The sequence below is a fragment of the Ahaetulla prasina genome, chromosome 4, assembly GCF_028640845.1.
Source record: "Ahaetulla prasina isolate Xishuangbanna chromosome 4, ASM2864084v1, whole genome shotgun sequence".
NCBI classification, from domain to species: Eukaryota; Metazoa; Chordata; class Lepidosauria; order Squamata; family Colubridae; genus Ahaetulla; species Ahaetulla prasina.
Genome location: NC_080542.1, coordinates 144,223,244 through 144,243,233, shown reverse-complemented (window position 1 = coordinate 144,243,233; position 19,990 = coordinate 144,223,244). Strand labels below are relative to the sequence as shown.

The 19,990-nt window shown below is 44.0% G+C and overlaps 1 protein-coding gene across 2 annotated transcripts in view; it reads right to left on the bottom strand.

Annotated features, from left to right (window-relative positions):
• The window catches only part of CRHR2 (corticotropin releasing hormone receptor 2), a 168,102-nt gene that overhangs the window by 18,623 nt on the left and 129,489 nt on the right, over positions 1-19,990 (bottom strand). For both annotated transcript variants that reach the window (XM_058182355.1, XM_058182354.1), the window contains one exon: positions 17,702-17,774. In XM_058182355.1, coding sequence (XP_058038338.1) covers positions 17,702-17,774 — 73 coding nt within the window. The remainder of the gene's footprint in view (positions 1-17,701; positions 17,775-19,990) is intronic.

Sequence of the window (19,990 nt, the reverse complement as noted above, 5' to 3'; positions counted from 1 at the left end):
TCTCCAATAACACTACACTACTAACCAGAGCATATAAAACATTTGCTAGACCAATTCTTGAATATAGCTTGCATGTCTGGAACCCGTACCACATTTCTGACATCAATACAATTGAACGTGTCCAGAAATATTTTACAAGAAGAGTTCTCCACTCCTCTGAATACAACAAAATACCTTATGCCACCAGACTTGAAATCCTGGGTTTAGAAAACTTAGAACTCGGCCGCCTTCGACATGACCTGAGTTTAACTCATAGAATCATCTATTACAATGTCCTTCCTGTCGAAGACTACTTCAGCTTCAACTGCAACAATACACGAGCACACAATAGATTTAAACTTAATATTAACCGCTCCAATCTTGATTGCAGAAAATATGACTTCTGTAACAGAGTTGTTAATGCTTGGAATACACCACCTGATTCTGTGGTCACTTCTCAAAATCCCCAAAGCTTCAACCAAAAACTTACTATTGACCTCACCCCTTTCCTAAGAGGTCTGTAAGGGGCGTGCATAAGAGCACAAGCGTGCCTACCGTTCCTGTCCTATTGTTTCCTTTCGTTATATCCAATTAATATAGTTATTATATACTCATGCTTATATATATGCTTATATATTGTTTAGTTATTCCACACTTATGCTTATATATACTGTGTGACAAAATAAATAAATAAAATAAATTTAGAACTCATCCAAACCTGGCCTGCAATGAAACTTGAGGAATTGCACCGCCAAGTTTCCCAGAACTTCTGTAGCAAGGGAGGGCTGTACACATACACACACACACACACACAGACCACATATAGACACAACTTTGTTTGCATGTCAGGAAGTGTTTGTCTCTGTAGCCTGAAAGGGCTGATGTTATGATTAGGCTGGAAGGAGAACATTCTTTAGGATGGACATATGGATGGACAACATCAAGGCTGGGGAACTATGGCCCTTTTTTGACCTGTGGACTTCCAACTCCCAGAATTCCTAAGCCAAAAGGGGTCTCTGGGTCCCTACCTCTGCTTTAGATGGAGACATGGATGGATGGAGAGACAAACACAATATTCCATATCTTGTAAGCTAATCCTTTTCTACCTATTTTCCTTGCTGCCATTTTTTTTAAAAAAAATGTTAGTGTTGTGTCTTGCCCGCTCTCACCACAGCCGGGGTCTGCTTATCTGCTTCCGAACGCTGAAGAATTGTCCTCCCGGCCCCAGCCCTAGCTCCATGCCCAAGCAGGCTGCAGAAGAGGGAGCACCCCCCGGCCCCAGCCCTGGCTCCATGCCCAGGCAAACGGAGCAGCTAGACTCCTCCCCCTCCTCCACAGCATGTGAGCCTGAGGAAAGTTTATTTCCAACAGCTGCTGATTGGAGTGACCCTCGCATCAGAAGACTGGATAGGCGGAGGCAACAGAAGGAAGGGAGGGGCAGGCCTTAATGAGTGCTGAGTCATGGAGCCACACCCCATGGCCTATATAAAGGATTGCTTTCTGGCAGTCTCTGAGTCAGGCAAAGTCGAACTTATCTTGCTGAAGTCACTTTCTGGTCTGCTGCCTGCTCTGAGGACTTTGGGCAGAGCTGCAGAGGCAAGCCTGATTCGGATTTCCCTGACCCGGCCGTCAGCGGAGGAGTGGGACACGACAGTTAGGTTTGTCTCTTTTCTTTTCCTTTTGTTGGCCCCTGACCCATGGTTCACCACAAAAGGATCAGATAAATTCATGAAAGATAGTTCTATGGAAGACTATGAGTCTTGAAGACTCCACATCACCACCTTCCTGCCCCAAAATGCCAGCTCTTGAGGGTCAAGGATATGAATTTCTACCTACAGCTTGTAGGTCATCTGGCTGGCCACTGAGAGAAAGAAAATGCTGGATTAAGGTAGATCCTGGCTGATTTAGTACCATTGCTATGATTTGGTATCTACAGATCAGCCTAAACATTGGATGGTCTAATTAAAGCTTGTGTAAGATGAATATGAGATGTTGACCATAATCAATCAATTAGGCAATCTCCTTCAGGATTACAAAACAGCTTAAAACTCATTTTAACGCTTTCTTTCTCTGCCTTCATTTCTCTTTTCGGCGTGGCTGAAATGATTCGAATGATAGTGTTGCTCATTTCTGGATGTACACAACTTTCAAGCAAGTACGGGACGCTGGTCTACAGGTAGTCCTTGACTTATGATTGCAATTAGGACCAGAACGCCTGTTGCTAAGCGAAGTGATAATTAATCAGTCAATCAATCAGAATAGAGCTGGAAGGGACCTTGGAGGTCTTCTAGTCTAGCCCCCTGCTCAAGCAGGAGAACCTAAATCATTTCAGACAAGACAGATCTCTTCTTAAAAACCTCCAGTGTTGGAGCACCCACAACGTCTGAAGGCAAAGCCGTTCCACTGGTTAATTATTCTCACTGTTAGGAAGTTTCTCCTCAATTCCAGGTTGCTTCTCTCCTTGGTTAGTTTCCATCCGGCTGTTTCTTATCCTGCCCTCTGGTGAGTCATTACACAAGTCATCACATGAACGTATCTGATTTCAGGACCTTTTTGCCATGGTTGTTAAGTGAATCAACATAGTTGTTATGCAAATTTAGCTTCTCCTGCTGACTTTGCTGGTTGGAAGCCAGCTGGGAAGGTCACAAAGGCTGAGCACATGACTCCAGGATGCTGCGACCATTGTAAACACATGTCTGCTGCCAGGAATCTGAATTGCAACCTCACGACAATGGAGATGGCTGCAAATGCAAGGACAATCGCTTTCCCCAGCACTGTCGTAACTTCAAAAAGTCACCAAATGAATAGTCATAAGTCAAGGACTACCGTATAAGGGTCCAAAGACAGCTTCCTCCGAAAAGGGCCCAGCACAAATTTATTTAAAACAGCTGGAAACTTCATCCACTGCAGAGGAAGTTAATAAATTCAGAAATCACTAGCGCGACGGAGCCTTTATAGGCCCTCAAAAAAGAAGGATCTAAGAAGCAAGTCAAGGATCGTGAAGCATTCTAGGTTTCCTTTTCCCCGTGAGGCGAAGAGTGAAACTGACTCACACACTGAAATGAAAAGCTCCATTAATCAGCACACAGCTTCAACTCACTTCTGGCTTGGTACTTTGCAGCTTTCTTTTTTTTTAAATTTGCATTTATATCCCGCCCTTCTCCGAAGACTCAGGGCGGCTTACACTATGTCAAGCAATAGTCTTCATCCATTTGTATATTATATACAAAATCAACTTATTGAATGATCTAACAACAACTACAAAAGTTGCGTACATGTGCACAGAGTGAAGTTCGCATTTCAAGGGGGTCAAAGACAAATTTGAAGAAACCCAGAGGAGAAATTCACTGCAGATGGTCTGCGATGCACACCCTGATTGTGCAATGATTCAGAATTAGACCCCTTGACTCAGGAGCTCAAAACAGCTTATCTTTCTCTTACAACAACCCTGCAGAGTAGGTTGGGTGAGAGAGACAGAGTGATCAGCCAAGAAGGATCTATGGCTGAAGGGAGATTACAGTCGTGATTTCCTTACTTCTAGCGTGGTAGCCTTTCTCCTGTTTAAATCTTGACATCTATTTATTAATTTATATCCCGCTTTTGTTATTTTTATTAGGCAGCACAAATACACCCAATACTCCTTCCTTCCTCCTATTTTTCCAACAACACTCCTTTGAGGTGGGCTGAGCTGAGAAAGAGTGGCCCAGGGTCATGGAGTTGCTTCAATAGCAATAGCACTTAACGGCACTTAGACTTATATACCGCTTCACAGTGCTTGACAGCCCTCTCTAAGCAGTTTACACAGTCAGCCTATTGCCTCCAGTAACTTGGGTCCTCATTTTACCCACCTCGGAAGGATGGAAGGCCGAGTCAACCTTGACCCTGGTGGGATCTGAACTGCCAAATTGCAGGCAGCTGGCAGTCAGCAGAAATAGCCTGCAGTACTGCACTCTGACCACTGCGCCACCGAGGCTTTTCCATGCCTAAAATAGGACTAGAACTCATCATCTGCTGCTGATTAATCCCAAATTATATAGTTGGCTTTCGTACCTGAGGCAAGATTAGAACTCATCGTCTCCTGGTGTTTGTCCCAAAGTTACCCAGTCAGCTTTCATGGTTGAGGCAAGACTAGAACTCACAGTCTCCTGGTGACTGGCCCAAAGTCACCCAGCCGGCTTTTATGCCTGAGGCGGGACTAGAACTCTCAGTCTCCCGGTGACTCACTTAAAGTCACTAGCCTGACTTTCATGCCTAAAGTGATACTAGATATCCTCAGGGTTATATAAACTGAAAAAGGGAATGTACTGGATGTTGATTAAGTCAACTCCAACACTATTCTTTCTGCATTTTGGTCAAATTCTGCTATTTTTTGGATAGCTACAAAGCCTCTCCGGCTATCTTTTTTTTTTTTAATATAATTGGAAAGATCTACTCTGAGGATAAAAGAAGGCCATTTCTGGATGACACACAATTTATCAACGTAATACAGTGCAGACTCTATCAGCCTCAGATGTCCAAAAGGAGTCTTCGTCTCGTCCGATCTTAGCATAATAAATATACACTTGGTTTTAGAGACGAGATATGACTGTAGATCAGGAGCAGGCAACTATGGCCCTTTTAAGACCTGGGGACTTCAACTCCCAGAATTCCCGAGCCAAAATAGCTGGCTCAGCATAGCTGGCTTAGGAACTCTGGCAGTTGAAGTCCCCAGGTCTTAAAGGGGACATAGTTGCCCACCCCTGCTGTAGATCTACAGTTACTGACTTTCAAGATCTGATATAGATTCCAGGATGGCCCTTCTTATGGTCACAGGCTATCTAGGCTTTCTCTAGACAGATAAATCAGTGACAATATTGCATCCAGTTTTGGTCGCCACGATGTAAAAAAGATGTTGAGACTCTAGAAAGAGTGCAGAGACGAGCAACAAAGATGATTAGGGGACTGGAGGCTAAAACATATGAAGAATGGTTGCAAGAACTCGGTATGCCTAGTTTAATAAAAAGAAGGACTAGGGGAGACATGATAGCAGCCTTCCAATATCTCAGGGGTTGCCACAAAGAAGAGGGAGTCAAACTATTCTCCAAAGCACCTGAGGGTAGAACAAGAAGCAATGGGTGGAAACTGATCAAGGAAAGAAGCAACTTAGAACTAAGGAGAAATTTCCTGACAGTTAGAACAATTAATAAGTGGAACGACTTGCCTGCAGAAGTTGTGAATGCTCCAACACTGGAAATTTTTAAGAAAATGTTGGATAACCATCTGATTGAGATGGTGTAGGGTTTCCTGCCTGGGCAGGGGGTTGGACTAGAAGGCCTCCAAGGTCCCTTCCAACTCTGTTGTTATATTATATTATATTACAAATAAGCCTCTGTGATCATTAGTAGGCCTCCAGGGTCTTAGCCTGGGAGCAGAGCCCCTCTTTCACTTCTGGGCTGCCCCTGATGTGCTGTGTATAACTCTGGGCAGCTTAGAGAAAGCTTAGATGAAACCACTGTGAGGGTCTAGTGATGAAGCCTTCTACTCAGAAGGTTGAGAGTTCAATCCTAGGTAGCAGCATATGTTTCTCTCTTAGAGCACAAAGAAATATATCTGCTGTGAACCCTGTGTAGGCATCAGGCGTCTGGCCAGTAAATGCTTGACTCCATCCAGTCACCCCTACTCTACCCCAATTAAGGGATTATAGAAAAGTAAAAACGGGAAAGAAAGCTTAGAGCAGTATGACAAAGAAAAAAACAGAGGTAGTCCTCAACTTACAATCATAATAGGGACTAGACAATTCACTGTAAGCGGTAGGGTCATTAAATGAAGCATTACACGATTGCACCTGATTTTGCAACCTTTTTTGCTGCAGTCATAAAAGGAGTCACCATGGTTGTTAAGTAACCATGGTGTAACTACAATACATGTTGTCCTTGACTTACAAGAGTTCATTTAGTGACCACTCAAAGATACCACATCACTCAAAAAAGTGACTTATGATCATTTTTCATACTTATGACCGGTGCAACATCCCCATAGTCATATTTGGCAACTGGCTCATATTTATGACCGTTGCACCATCCCAGGCTCACCTGATCACTCTTTGCGACCTTCTGACAAATCAGTGGGGTAGCCAAATTCACTTAACAATCATGGTACTAACAACAACCGGAGTGATTCACTTAACAATTGTGGCAAGAAAAGTCATAAAATGGTTCACTGAACTCACTGAACAAATGTCTCATTTACCAACATAAATTTTGGGCTCAATTGTAGTCATAAGTTGAGGATTGCCTGTACTGTAATTTTTGATCTTCGTTGTCAACATTCCCATTGACTTTGCTTGTCAGAAGCAGGCTGGGTGTTGTGCCTCGTCCTCCTCAGCCGGGCCCCTCCCGTCTCCTACTGGGCCTGTTATCAGCCTCCGAGTCTGATAATGAAGATGAACAGCCTGTCATGCCTCCAGCCCCTGGCCTCATGCCCGGGGCTGTGTTCCTTTGGCTAAGCCATCAGAGGAAGTCAGCTACGGATTGGAATTACTCGGGCCTACTCCTTCTGACCCCTCCCTTTTCCAAATAGCAGAAAACAATTCAAAGTGGGAGGATCCTCGCTTCCGGAGATCTGAGAGGCGACGCCAGCAGAAGGAAGGGAGGGGCAGGCCTGGATAAATGCTGAATCATGGAGCCACACCCCACAGCCTATATAAAGGACCTGCTTGTGGCATTCCAACCTTGAGTCAAGCAAAGTCTCATCTAGTTTGCTGAAGTCACAACTTGGACTCCTGCCTGCCCTGAGAAACCTGGAAGGAATTTGGCAAAGCTGCAGAGGCTTCGTTGCCACGCTTGATAAGGACTTCCTAGACCGGAGGGGGAGTGGGACACGACACTGGGAAGACTACAAATGTGGGACATCATAAATGAATAGTCATAAATGACTGCAGGGTCACTGTTAAGTTAATAAGCGTGAAGTCACTTTTTTCAGTGATGTCATAACCTTGAACAGTCATTAAATGAATGGCTGTTAAGTCGAGGACTACTTGTATTGGGATTTAAGGCCTAACCTGTGAGGATCAACCTGGATCCTTTGCAAGACGTCCTTGACTTACAACTGTTCGTTTAGTGATCATTCAAAGTTACAACAGCTCTGTAAAAAAATGACTGCTTTTCACCCCTCATGACCACTTGGCATGCTTGGAAATTGGTTCATATTAATGACGGTTGCAGTGCCCCGGGGTTTTGTGACCTTCTGACAAGCAAAGTCAATGGGGAAGCCAGATTCACTTAACAACATGTTACTAACTGCAGTGATTCACTTAACAACTATAACCAGAAAGGTCGTAAAATGGGTTAATGCTCACTTGACAGCTGTCAGGCTTAACAATGGAAATTTTGGCCTCAACTGTGTTCGTAAGTCAAGGACTACTTGCAATCACATCATACTATATAATTCTGATCAGTTAAGAACCAGGAAGCCTCATCCTTATTTTCTGAATAATGCTCCCAAGGGGGTGTCATCCAGTAGTGATGTTTTGGTATCACTACTGGCAGGAGGGGTTGCTGGGGGTTCGCAGGGGTTCGGGAGAACCTCTAGCTAAGATTCTGTGCAGTTCGGAGAACCCCCCAAATCCCACCCCTGGCTGGCCCCTCCCACCCTCCCCTTCCTAGGAGTCCCCACGCGGCCCATTTTAGATGCAGATAAGTGCAGGGTACGCGGAAGCTCGGGGAGGGCGAAAAACTGCTTTACCAGAAGTTCGGGAAGGCTGGAAACAGGCCTGTTTCAGAGGGCCTCCGGAGCCTGGGGAGGCAGTTTTCGTCCTTCCGGAGGCTCGAAGAAAGCCGCTGGAGCCCGGGATGGCCAAATACGCTCCCTTCCGCCATAGTGCAGGAGAGCTGACTAGGCCACACCCACGATGGCCACACCCACCCAGCAACCAAGCAGAGAACCCCTTGCTAAAATTGGGATTATTTGAATGAAGGCTTGTAGGTGACACTCGGTTGAGGTTCTCCTCAAAACTAGAAGGGCCGCCGGCTTCAAAAGATAGATAGGATCATCTGTTCGATTTTGACCACTGTTGTCCTCTCGCTCTTCACAGTACAGAAATAAAATTTAGGGCAGGGCTCCCCCACCCCGGTTTGTGGACCAGTACCAGTGGCCGGACACGAATTCGGCCGCACAAGTGAGCGAGCAAAGCTTCATTTGCACATGTACAGGATGTAGCTTACGGCGCACAAAGCCGTTCCCCCACTCTGGTCTGCGTAAAAATTGTCTTCCCTGAAACTGGTTCCCAGTGCCAGAAAACTTGGGGGCTGCTGATATAGGAGAAGAATAACAGGCAAACGTTGCAAGTCATGAGTTTCGAGTAAAAGCTTCTTTCCTGATGCCCTTGCAGTGTCCTCCAGCCCAAGAGGAGAGTCGATGGGGAAATCAAGACCATGCTCACTCTTTGCAATCAAGGAGCTATTTTAGAAATCCTTTCAGAACGATGCCTTTAGGGCTTCCTAGACAGAGGCACCTGGCAGCTACAAAAGTCCCTTCTGCGAACTGACAGAGCTGAAGAACCGTTATTAACCCCCCCGTCTTTTGAGAGCCAGCTAGAATGAAAGATAAGAGCTGTAAACAGAAAAATATTATTTCGCACGGACCACAAAATAAGTCTGATTTCCCACTTGGAGTGAAGTTCAGCAGTGCTCTTTGGGTTATTCTCTCTTTCAAACCGCCTGAATCACACTGCAAAGTTTAAAAAGGATAAACAGCTTTTTTTTTTTGGAGGGGGGGGGAATTCTAAGCGCTATGGCAAGGACAGATAAATTGCCACCTTATATCTCTCGCGATCTCTGCCACCGTATGGAAGTTGTAGTTGCCCGTTAAGCAAGTCAATACATTCCTCGGGGATTGGTTTTGGTATGTACACACATACATAAATTAAAAAAAAAATATCCCTCCTTTATTATTTTTTTATGAATAATCAAAGTAAACGAATTGTTTAAACGCCTTCCTTCTTCTATTTTCCTCACAACAACCCTGTGAGGTAGGTTGAGCTGTGAGAGAGGGACTTGCCTAAGATCACCCAACTGGTTTTTCATGCTTAAGGCAGGACTGGAACTCACCACCTCCTGGTGATTGGCCCAAAGTCACCAGCCACGTTTCATGCCTAAGGCGGGACTAGAACTCACACTTTCTTGGTGATTGGCCCAAAGTCACCCACCCAGCTTTCATGTCTAAGGTTGGACTAGAACTCAGTGTCTCCTGGTTTCTAGCCTGCTGACGTTAGACATTAGCTCCAACGTTTGGGGTAATTGAAAGATACATGTCCAAATGGTTCGGTTTCAGTACATACATGGTCCTAATAAAGAATATTTTCAAATCTCACTATCAGCAGAAGGACGGATGGTATTTATGCACTGCAGGTATGAGAATGCAGTATTTGGTTTTATCAGGATAGATACACAAGCAGAGATGTAAGTCATTAGCTCTACTCATTTCCATATCAAGATCTCAAGATTATCATCTAAAAAACTTCTTGGATGAGAAGCACAACATTTTCAAAAAAGTCCAGTTGCTTATTGGAAAATGCATCTTTGGGACAAACATGATTTCGATAGAACCTCCGTAGACATCAAGATCTCAAGTTCTTTGATAGATGCCAGACTTTGTCTAAGCCAGGGACGTCAAACTCAATTTCATTCAGGGTTGTGTTTGACCTTGAGGGGCTAAGAGAGGTGTGTGTGTGTGTGTGTGTGTGTGTGTGTGTGTCTGGAGGCACGGACAGGGTGGGTGTGGCCAGCTCAACATCACTCATTAAGGCTCCATTTTTGGCCGCGACGGCCTCCTACAGCCCTCTGCCAGTGAAAACGGAGCTCGGAGAGACTGCATGAGGGCTGAAGGAGGCTGTTGCGGTTGAAAACAGAGCCCGAGCGAGTTGCATGCAGTCTCCCAGAGCTCCATTTTTGTTGGCAGAAGGTTGCAGTAGGCCGTTGTGGCCGAAAATGGAGCTTGGAGAGGCTGTGCGTGGCCGTCCTGAGCTCCGTTTCTGCTGGCAGAGGCACCATGGGCCGGTCCTTCGCTGTTTGCAGGATGGGTCCGCGGGCCAGATCTAAGCACTCCGTGGGCCGTATTCGGCCCCTGGGCCTTGAGTTTGACACCTCTGGTCTAAGCCTACTATGTAGATTGGGGTGTAAATCTGCACTGAGCGAAATCAAACATAATTAGAGTCTTCCAGAGTAACTGGGTCCATCAGTATTAACTAATCAGTATTAACTAAGTTAAAAGTTCACTCCCATGTATTTCCTTAAACCAGCCAAGCCCAGCCTTTAATTGGTCTCAAAACATCCATCCAAATTCTAACCAAAGGAACGTATTTGCAGTTGAGTGAGTAGCAAAGATTTCAGAAAATTAAGCTGATTCCTTTTAGTGTAGATATATCTTTGTACAAGCATCTTTGTACACCACTCAGCAGAAGGTTTTGATTCCTTGGCTTTAAATAATTTATGTTCTGTCAGAAGAAAGTTATTCCCCTCACAGCTACTGGCTATTGGCTTTGGCTATTCCATTAGCAACTTTCAGTTGCCGTTGTTTTGAGATGGGAAGGCTGAAATATCCAAAGGTTATTTGAAAATATATTTGAAAAGGCTGAAAATATATGCCTAGATACATGAAGGCCGCCTTCTGTTTAGTTTAAATATTCTTAATTTTCCAGATTAAATATTCTTAATTTTCTATACCTACAAAGATCAGAACATAGGCAGTCCTCAACTTACAACCAAATGTGAGCCGAAAACTTCTGTTGCTAAGTGAGACAGTTCTTAAGTGAGTTTTCCCCCATTTTACAACCTTTCTTGGCACAGTTGTTAAGCAAAATTACTGCAGTTCAGTTACGGTTGTTAATGAGAATCCATCTTCCCAATTGACTTTGCGTGTTGAAAAGTTGCAAAAGTTGATCACATGGCACCGGGACACTGTGACCATCATAAATATGAGTCAGTTGTCCAAGCATACGAATTTTTATCACATGTCCATGGAGATACTGCAATGTTCTTAAGTGTGGAAAATGGTCCTAAGTAATTTTTTTCCCAATACCATTCAAATTTTGAACAGTTACTAAAGGAATTGTTGTAATTTCGGGTCCACCTGTCTCAAAGGTGTTTTTTTTTCCAGGAGGCAACTGGACTTTCTTGCTTTTTCTTTGATGTTATGGTCCGTCAGCAGCCTACGGAGCTGGCAATGGAATCGGAGAGTGATGAGGCTGAGGTAGGGCCAAGGCCATCGGGGAGTGAGGTGTGGACTCCAGAGCCTACAGAGACTGATAGTAGTGAGGCAGAGGAACAGGAGGAGCCTGTCCCTAATGCACGCATGAGAAGAGCTGCCAGAAGGCAAGAGCAGCTCAAGCAAAGATGACGACTTGGGAGTAGGGTCAAGAGATGATTGGCCCCTCCCATAAGGCTTAAAACAGACTAGCAACGGTGTTTCAGCTTTGCCGGAAAACAACGTTGTAGCTGCGTCTTCTGCTTCGTCTTCTGCTTCGTATCCGTCTTCTGGATGTTTGCCAGGAAGGGCCTTTGGCAGTTTGCCTAATTGGACTAAGGTTTGTGAGATAACTGAAGAATTTGTGTTGGGAGGCATTTGTTTTAGTTTTGAGTTGAACAACATTGGCAATGAAGTAATTCCCAACTGTTCGAATAAAGTTTGTTTTTCCACGGACTAAGTTTATTACTACCTACTTGGGCCTGGGTCACAGCATTTGAAGACATTTTGCTTCTAATTCAAGAAGCTTCTTCAACTCTGACAGGATAGAGGGGAATGGAAGGATTTATATTCCTTGCAGATAGCTGGTCATTTGCATCCTTTTAAAGCCATGATGGTGAATCTATGGCACGTGTGCCACAGGTGGCATGCGGAGCCATATTGGTGAGCATGTGAGCTCAGCTCCGGGGCACATGCACATGCCAGCCAGCTGATTTTTGGGCCTTCTAGGCCCACTGGAAGTCGCCAAATGGGCCATTTCCAGCCTCTGGAGGGCCTCGGGGGGGGGGAGGCCATTTTCGTCCTCCCCAGACTCCTAGAAAGGCTCTGGAACCTGGAGAGACTGAAAAACAAGCCTATTGTGTGCCAAAGGGAGATCGGGGGGGTGGGTGGGTTGCATGCACATGCCCAGGGGGGCGGGGCGCAACCCCCCCACGCTCCCCACGTTCTTGGCACGCAAGGGCAAAAAGGTTAGCCATCACTGTTTTAGAGGGTCATTGAGGCCTCTTGGGAATTTACCCTGAGGACACAGACTGACCTCCAAGTGGTTCAACGATTCTCTAAAATGATGCAAATGACCAGCTATCTGCAAGGAATATAAATCCTGCCATAGAGTTAAAGAAGCTTCTTGGATGAGAAGCAAAACATCTTCAAAAGAAAAAAAAACAAGAAAGTCCAGTTGCCTCCTGAAAAAGCACCTTTGGGACAATCATGACCTGGATGACTGAGAATCTCTACAGGCTTTTAGCTATACAATTTGGGATGTATTGAATGGTGTGGGAGTAGGAATGGATTTCCAGAGGAAAAAAATCGCAGACTACAGGAATCAGGAGCACTACTCAGGTGACCCTGAGGACACAGATAAACCTCCAAGTGCTTTTACAACCCTCTAAAACAGTGGTTCTCAACCTTTATAGTGCTGTGACCCCTTTAATACAATTCCCCTCGATGTGGCGACCCCCGACCGTAAAATTATTTTCGTTTTGAATTTATCGCGCCTGAAGCCGTATTGGCTAGTGATCTGAACTGCTTGCGATTGCCTTGAGGACGGAGGCATTACAGCGGAGACTCCTCCCCTATTAAGTTTATAGCGCCTGAAGCCAGATTAGGCTAGCGATTGGGAGTGATTGCAGCTGGCTTGAGAGGGAGACATCAGAGCAAAGATTTCTCTCTTTTTTAATTCATCGCGCCTGAAGCCGAATTCGGCTAGCGATTTGAAGAGCCTGCAGCTGGCTTGTGGAGTCAACCACTGGAGCGCGATTCTTCGACTCGCAAGTATACTTCCCATATTTCCGATGGTCTTAGGCGACCCCTGGCAAATCGTCATTCGACCCCCAACGCGGTCGCAACCCACAGGTTGAGAACCGCTGCTCTAAAAGGATGCAGATGGACCAGCTGTCTGCAAGGAATATAAATCCTTCCATTCCCCTCTATCGTGTCAGAGCTGAAGAAGCTTCTTGGATGAGAAGTGAAATGTTTTCAGAAGAAAAAACCCAGAAAGTCCAGTTGCCTCCTGAAAAAACACCTTTGGGACAACCATGACCTGGGTGACATAGAATCTCTACAGACCTTCAGGGCTACCTGTAAAACAAGTCATGGTTTTGCCTATGACACTCAATTTAAGCGAAAGATGGACTTTGAAGAAATAGATGGATTCCTTTGAACTTTGGGGCTGGAGAAGACACCCGAGCTGTGTTTCTCAATCTTTAAGATGTGTGGACTTCAACTCCCAGAATTTCCCAGGTAGCTGTGCCTACTACCATCACAACATCCCCATGGTAGTTCCATCAAAAATTGGACACTTGGCATCTGGCACGTATTTTAAGATGATGGCAGCCTCCCAGGTTGTGATTTGCAACCTTCCCAGCCAACCTCTGACAGGCAAAGTCAGTGGGGGAATCCAGATGTGCTTAACAACTGCACGATTCACTGAACAATATGGCAAAAAAAAAAAAAAAGTTGCAAAATTGGATGCGGCTCATTTAACAACCGCCTTGTTTACCAATGGTAATTCGGGACCTAATTTGTGTTTGTAAGTCAAGGATTCTCTGTTTGCATTTAATTCGTAATATGGTAAAATGGAGTAATTAAATGGGGTGGGGGAAATTAAGAAGAGCAAGAAAGACAAAGGAAGTCAACTCTGCGTAATGCAATCTTCACATCACAGAACAGTAGTTTGGGAGCCCCAGCATGTCCCTTATCTCAAGGATTTCAGTTCAATTCAGAACAGAGCTGGAAGAGACCTTGGAGGTCTTCTAGTCCAACCCACTGCTCAAGGAGGAGAGCCTATACCATTTCAGACAAGACAAATCTCTTCTTATTGAGAAGAGCACCCACAACTTCTAAAGACCATTCCATTGATTAATTGTCCTCACTGTCAGGAAGTTTCTCCTTAATTCCAGGTTGCTTCTCTCCTTGATTGGTTTCCATCCATTGCTTCTTATCCTGCCTTCTGGTGTTTGCAAAAAAAAAACTCCCCAAAAAACCCTTACAAACACACATGAATGCTGCCGAGATTGCTGTGATTGTTGGTTTGTTTTGTTGTTGCTTAAGAGTTACAGAGTTCTGGAAAATAAGTTGACCCGGTCTTCTTTGTGGCAGCCCCACAAATACTGGAATACTGAACAGAGGTGAGTTTCAGCCAATTTTGACGAATCAGTAGCGGAAATTTTGAGTAGTTCGGAGAACCGGTAGTAAAAATTCTGACTGGCCCTGCCCCCATCTATTCTCTGCCTCCTAATTTCCATCGGGCGGAAATGGGGATTTTGCAGTATCCTTCCCCTGAAGTAGGGAGGGAATGGAGATTTTATAGTATCCTTCAGCTGGAGTGGGGAGGAAATGGAGATTTTATAGTATCCTTCCCCTGAAGTGGGGAGGGAATGGAGATTTTACAGTATCCTTCCGCTGGAGTGGGGAGGGAATGGAGATTTTGCAGTATCCTTCCCCCGGAGTGGGGTGGGGATGGAGATTTTACAATATCCTTCCCCTGCCACGCCCACCAAGCCACACCCACAGAACCAGTAGTAAAAAAATTTGAAACCCACCACTGATACTGTAGCTTGGGTGTAGGATGAGCGTGGAGGGTTCTCCAAGCTTGTGGGTTGGTTTTGTTGGGCTTCTTGTGATGGGAGGGTCATGTCAGGTGAAGGGTCAGGTGTGGGTCACATCAGACCTTTACCTGATGTGACCCACACCTGACCCATTACAAGATCCATCACCTGACATGGCCTTCCCATCCCAAGACCTGCTGACCACACGAAAATATATTTACAGATCCCTCACATCCAGGACATAAAGTGTTTCAACTCCTACCCTCAAAACGACGCTATAGAGCACTGCACACCAGAACAACTAGACACAAGAACAGTTTTTTCCCGAAGGCCATCACTCTGCTAAGCAAATAATTCCTTCAACACTGTCAAACTATTGACTAAGTCTGCACTACTATTAATCTTCTCATCGTTCCCATCACCAATCTCTTTCCACTTATGACTGTATGACTGTAACTTTGTTGCTGGCAATCCTTATGATTTATATTGATATATTGACCATCATTTGTGTTGTAAATGTTGTACCTTGATGAAGGTATTTTTTCTTATATGTACACTGAGAGCATATGCACCAAGACAAATTCCTTGTGTGTCCAATCACACTTGGCCAATAAACATTCTATTCTATTCTATTCTATTCTATTCTATTCTATTCTATTCTATTCTATTCTATTCTATTCTATTCTATTCTATAAGCAGAAGAACACTGGCATCCACTGAAGATGTTACCTAGTCTGGTAATGAAATGTTCAAAAACCAACCCACAAGCTCGGAGAATGAGCCTCCATCCTCACACTGGAATAATGCTGTCATGTGACCCCTTATTCTTTCTTGTCATCATCTATCATCTTTCTTTTGCTATCCCTTTCCCACCATTCATCTGCTAGCTGAGCATTCTGGGATTTATCGGGGGGGGGAACTGTTTCTCCTATTTTCAAAGCACACACACACACACACATCCAGCTGAGAAGCTTCAAAACCTCTGAGCCAGGCAGATGTTACCTCATTTGCAAACAGCTTTCTCTAATATTTTGTCCGCAGGCTGATTTGCAAATGATTCTTACAAGGAAAGGAGACAAAAGGGAATTGGATCTGTTTTTCATTCCAAAGGGATTTTTTTTCTTTCCTCCTGCTGCTTTGAGTTTTCTTTCTTGTTCCCACTCTAACTAGGTCTGCCAAGTTTCACTAACATGCCTATTAAATATTCTCAGTCCATGGAAGCAGTGACCTATGCATTGGCAGCCAATCTCCCAGACAGCCAGTTTTAATGTACAGCAAAATTTAAAAAAAAGAAAAGAAAAAAGAAACAGGAAAACAGTGCGAAGACAGATGGATTGCTTTACACCTTTTAACAGGGTTATTTGAGATCAACTAACAGGCAGGAGAGGCATTCTGCTCAAATATCCTTCCTTGCGGAAAATATCTCACAGAATTGGTTCGAAAAGTCATCTAATTTTTCTCGTACTTGTTTTGCTGGCCCTTTGTTTAAACCTAGGCATCACTTGATTTCAATCAACCGTGCTAATTAAAGATCCATGATCCAGACCTGGATATGTCACAAGGAAATGCTAATCTTCTTTCAAAAGCGGAGAGAAAAGGCTCTGTGATTTGATTTAGCTTAGAAAGCCCAGACTATAAAAACATGGCATGATAACAGAGCACTTGCAATAAAAATGAAGTACAAGCAAGGAAAAGATAGGGTGGGATGGGGGAGGAACCTCAATCAGCCCATTGCACTAAGAAGGAAGTTTGAAGAAACTTTGGGAGACCAAAGAGACAATGGAATTTTCCAGGTGAATTTTTTGGGATTAGGAAAGGGGAAAAAAAAAAAGCCAATGCAAACCTGAACTGCATTAACAGACAGATATAATCAAGATGATGTGAAGTATTAATACCATTTCAATGCCTTGGTAAGACCACACTTAGAATATTGCATTCAGTTTTGGTTGCCATGTTAAAAAAAAGATGTAGATTCTAGAAAGAGTGCAGAGAAGAGCAACAAAGACGATTAGGGGACTGGAGGCTAAAACATATGAAGAACGGTTGCAGGAACTGGGTATGTCTAGTTTAATGGAGAGAAGGACTAGGGGTGACATGATAGCAGTCTTCCAATATCTCAGGGGCTGCCACAAAGAAGAGGGAATCAAGCTATTCTCCAAAGCGCCAGAAGGTAGGACAAGAAGCAATGGGTGGAAACTAATCAAGGAGAGAAGCAACCTAGAAATTAAGGAGAAATTTCCTGATGATGAGAACAACTAACCAGTGGAATGACGTGCTTTCAGAAGTTGTGGGTGCTCCATCACTGAAGATTTTAGATACGAAATTGGACAGCCATCTGTCTGGAATGGTATAGGTTTTCCTGCTTGAGCAGGGGGTTGGACTAGAAGACCTCCAAGGTCCCTTCCAACTCTGTTATTCTGTTAAAATTATTTCTATATATTTATTTAATTTATATGCCACTGATCTCCCTGATAAGGTGACTCTAGGAGTCTCACAAACTGTAAAAAGGTAAATAGAAAACAGTTAAAATGTATTCCTATGTGTTTCCCATTTCCAAACGACAGGAAAATTTGCTCCTTAAATTTGGGTATCACACCAACATATGAAAGCTTCTATTTCCTGTTTACTCACCGGCTTGAAGGAGAGATGGTTGCTTTAAAGATGAAGACCAGTTGAGAAGATCTCAGTGTTTACCAAAACTTCTGTAGAAAATGGACTTCAACTCTCAGAAATCCCCCAGCTAACCTGTATGGACTTCAACTCCCAGAATTCCCAGTCAGCATGCTGTCTGGGGAATTCTGGGAGATGAAGTCTGCCCATCTTCAAATAGTCAAGGTTGAGAAAAACTCTCTTCCCTGCCACTCAGTAAATCAAATAAGCTTATTTTCAAGTAAGAACTTGAGATGGGGTAAATTCTGCATAGCTTCATAAAAATCTCAGAGTAAAGTTCTTACCAGCAGAACAAGAATTACTGGTCCTTGATAGATGTAATCTATATATTTCCCGGGTTCTTTTCCAAACCAGCACCTGCAAATAGATACCACGTATTAAGGTAAATGTAAGGGGAATGAAAAACAGCGAAGGGGAAAAACAAATTGACAAAAGAAGAGTGGGAGAGAGGAGATGGAGGGAAAGCTTGAGAAGGCTGTGGTTGGGTGGAGCTGATGAAATGGAGAAAGAGAGAAAAATATAGGAAGCAGTGAATAAGCACAGCGGTAGCACAGAAAGGAGCACAGGGGAAACTTATTTGAGTGCTGTAATTTAAATTCTATTTAGCTCATTTGTCTTTTCTCCCCTCTTATTTCCTGCTTCAGATTAATTTGACTTGCTATTTCTTTCTTCTTTTATTATCCTCTACATTACGCTGCATGTTTACCCTAAGACGAAAGAGCATGGTGGATAATATGGGTAGTCCTTAACTTATGACCGTAATTGAATGTGGAATTACGATGTAAGTCAAGCTGGCTGTTAAACGGGTCATCCTGTGTCTGACCCGATTGTACAACATTTTTTTGTGTCGGTCGTCAAACTAAAGCCAGGATTGTTAAGTGATACCCATTTTCCGCAGTAAATGGCTTTTCGGGCAAAATCACAAATCATGTTCATGTGTCTGCAGAACTCTGCGAATGGCGGTAAATGTGGGCTAGTTCCTGAGTGCCCAAAATGTCGAGGACTATCTTTATGGATGTATGAGCTAGTTGTTGTGGTCTGTCAGCAGCCTACGGAGCTGGCAACGGAGTCGGACAGCGATGAGGCTGAGGTGGGGCCAGGGCCATCGGGAAGTGAGGTGCGTACTCCAGAGACTGATAGTAGTGAGGCAAAGGAACAGGAGGAGCCTGTTCGTAATGCACGCATGAGAAGAGCTTCCAGAATGCAAGAGCAGCTGAAGCAGAGAGGACAACTCAGGAGTAGGGCCAAGAGATGATTGGCCCCTCCCATAAGGCTTAAAATATACCAGCAATGGCATTTCAGCTTTCCCGAAAATAATGTTGTAGCTGCGTCTTCTGCTCCGTCTTCTGCTTTGTGTACACCTTTGTTTTTGTGGCTTCTGGATGTTTGCCAGGAAGGGCCTTTGGACTAAGGTTTGTGAGATAACTGAGGAATTTGTGTTGGGAGGCATTTGTTTTACTTTGAGTTGAACGACGCTGGGAATGAAGTAATTTTCAGCTATTCGAATAAAGTTTATTTTTCCACGGACTAAGTTTATTACTACCTACTTGGGCCTGGGTCACAACACTAGTATAACCAGTCCTCGACTTACAACCGTTCATTTAGTAACCATTCAAAGTTACAACAGCACTGAAAAAAGTGACTTAGGAACATTTTTCATACTTAGGACTGTTGCAGCGTCCTTGTGGTCATGTGATCAAAATTCAGACGTTTGGCAACCGACTCATATTTACAACGGTCGCAGCGTCCTGGGGTCATGAGACGTCCTTTGGCGACCTCCTGACAAGCAAAGTCATGGGGAAGCCAGATTCATTTCACAGCAGTTTGACTAAGTTAACAGCTGCAGTGATTCACTTAACAACGGTGGCAAGAAAGGTCTTACAATGGGGAGCAAAAAGTCACTTAACAAATCTTAAGGTCTACCTGTATGGATTTAGCCACAGAAATGTTGGGCTCGGTTGTGGCCGTAAGTCGAGGACCATGTATCATATATCAAATAAAAGATAAGGATTTTATGTTGTTCCTTTAGGAATGATTCTCAGTTATGCCTTTGCAATGCTTGGGGCTTGTTTTGGTTTTCAGCTTAAGTTTGCAAATGAGACTGATCCAGTTCCAAGATACTTCATTCCTACCTCCACTGTTGCTTTATTAGCACCTTGCAGAATCCAAGGCGCCCTGCCAATTATTTTTTTTCACTCTGATCCTCAGCAAACTCTGAAGAGGCAGGATGGATTGTTTATGTACCAGGTTCAGCTTCCTACCTGCCTTCTTTCCATCAAGCTCAGAGAATCGTCTATGGCACGTCGCACGAAGGAGACTTCATTTTCATCGTAGCTTGTATGGAAGAAGCCTCGTTTTGAGCCTAATTTCTTTCTTTCTTTCTTTCTTTCTTTCTTTTTCTTTCTTTCTTTCTTTCTTTTTTTCTTTCTTTCTTTCCTTTCTTTCTCTCCTTCCTTCCCTTTCCCTCCCACTACTTCTGTACCTTCTTCTCCTTCTCTTCCCTATCTTTTCCATCTTCTTCTCTTCCTCATCTTTTCTCTTCTCCTCCTTTTCCTTTTCCTCCCTTTTCTTTC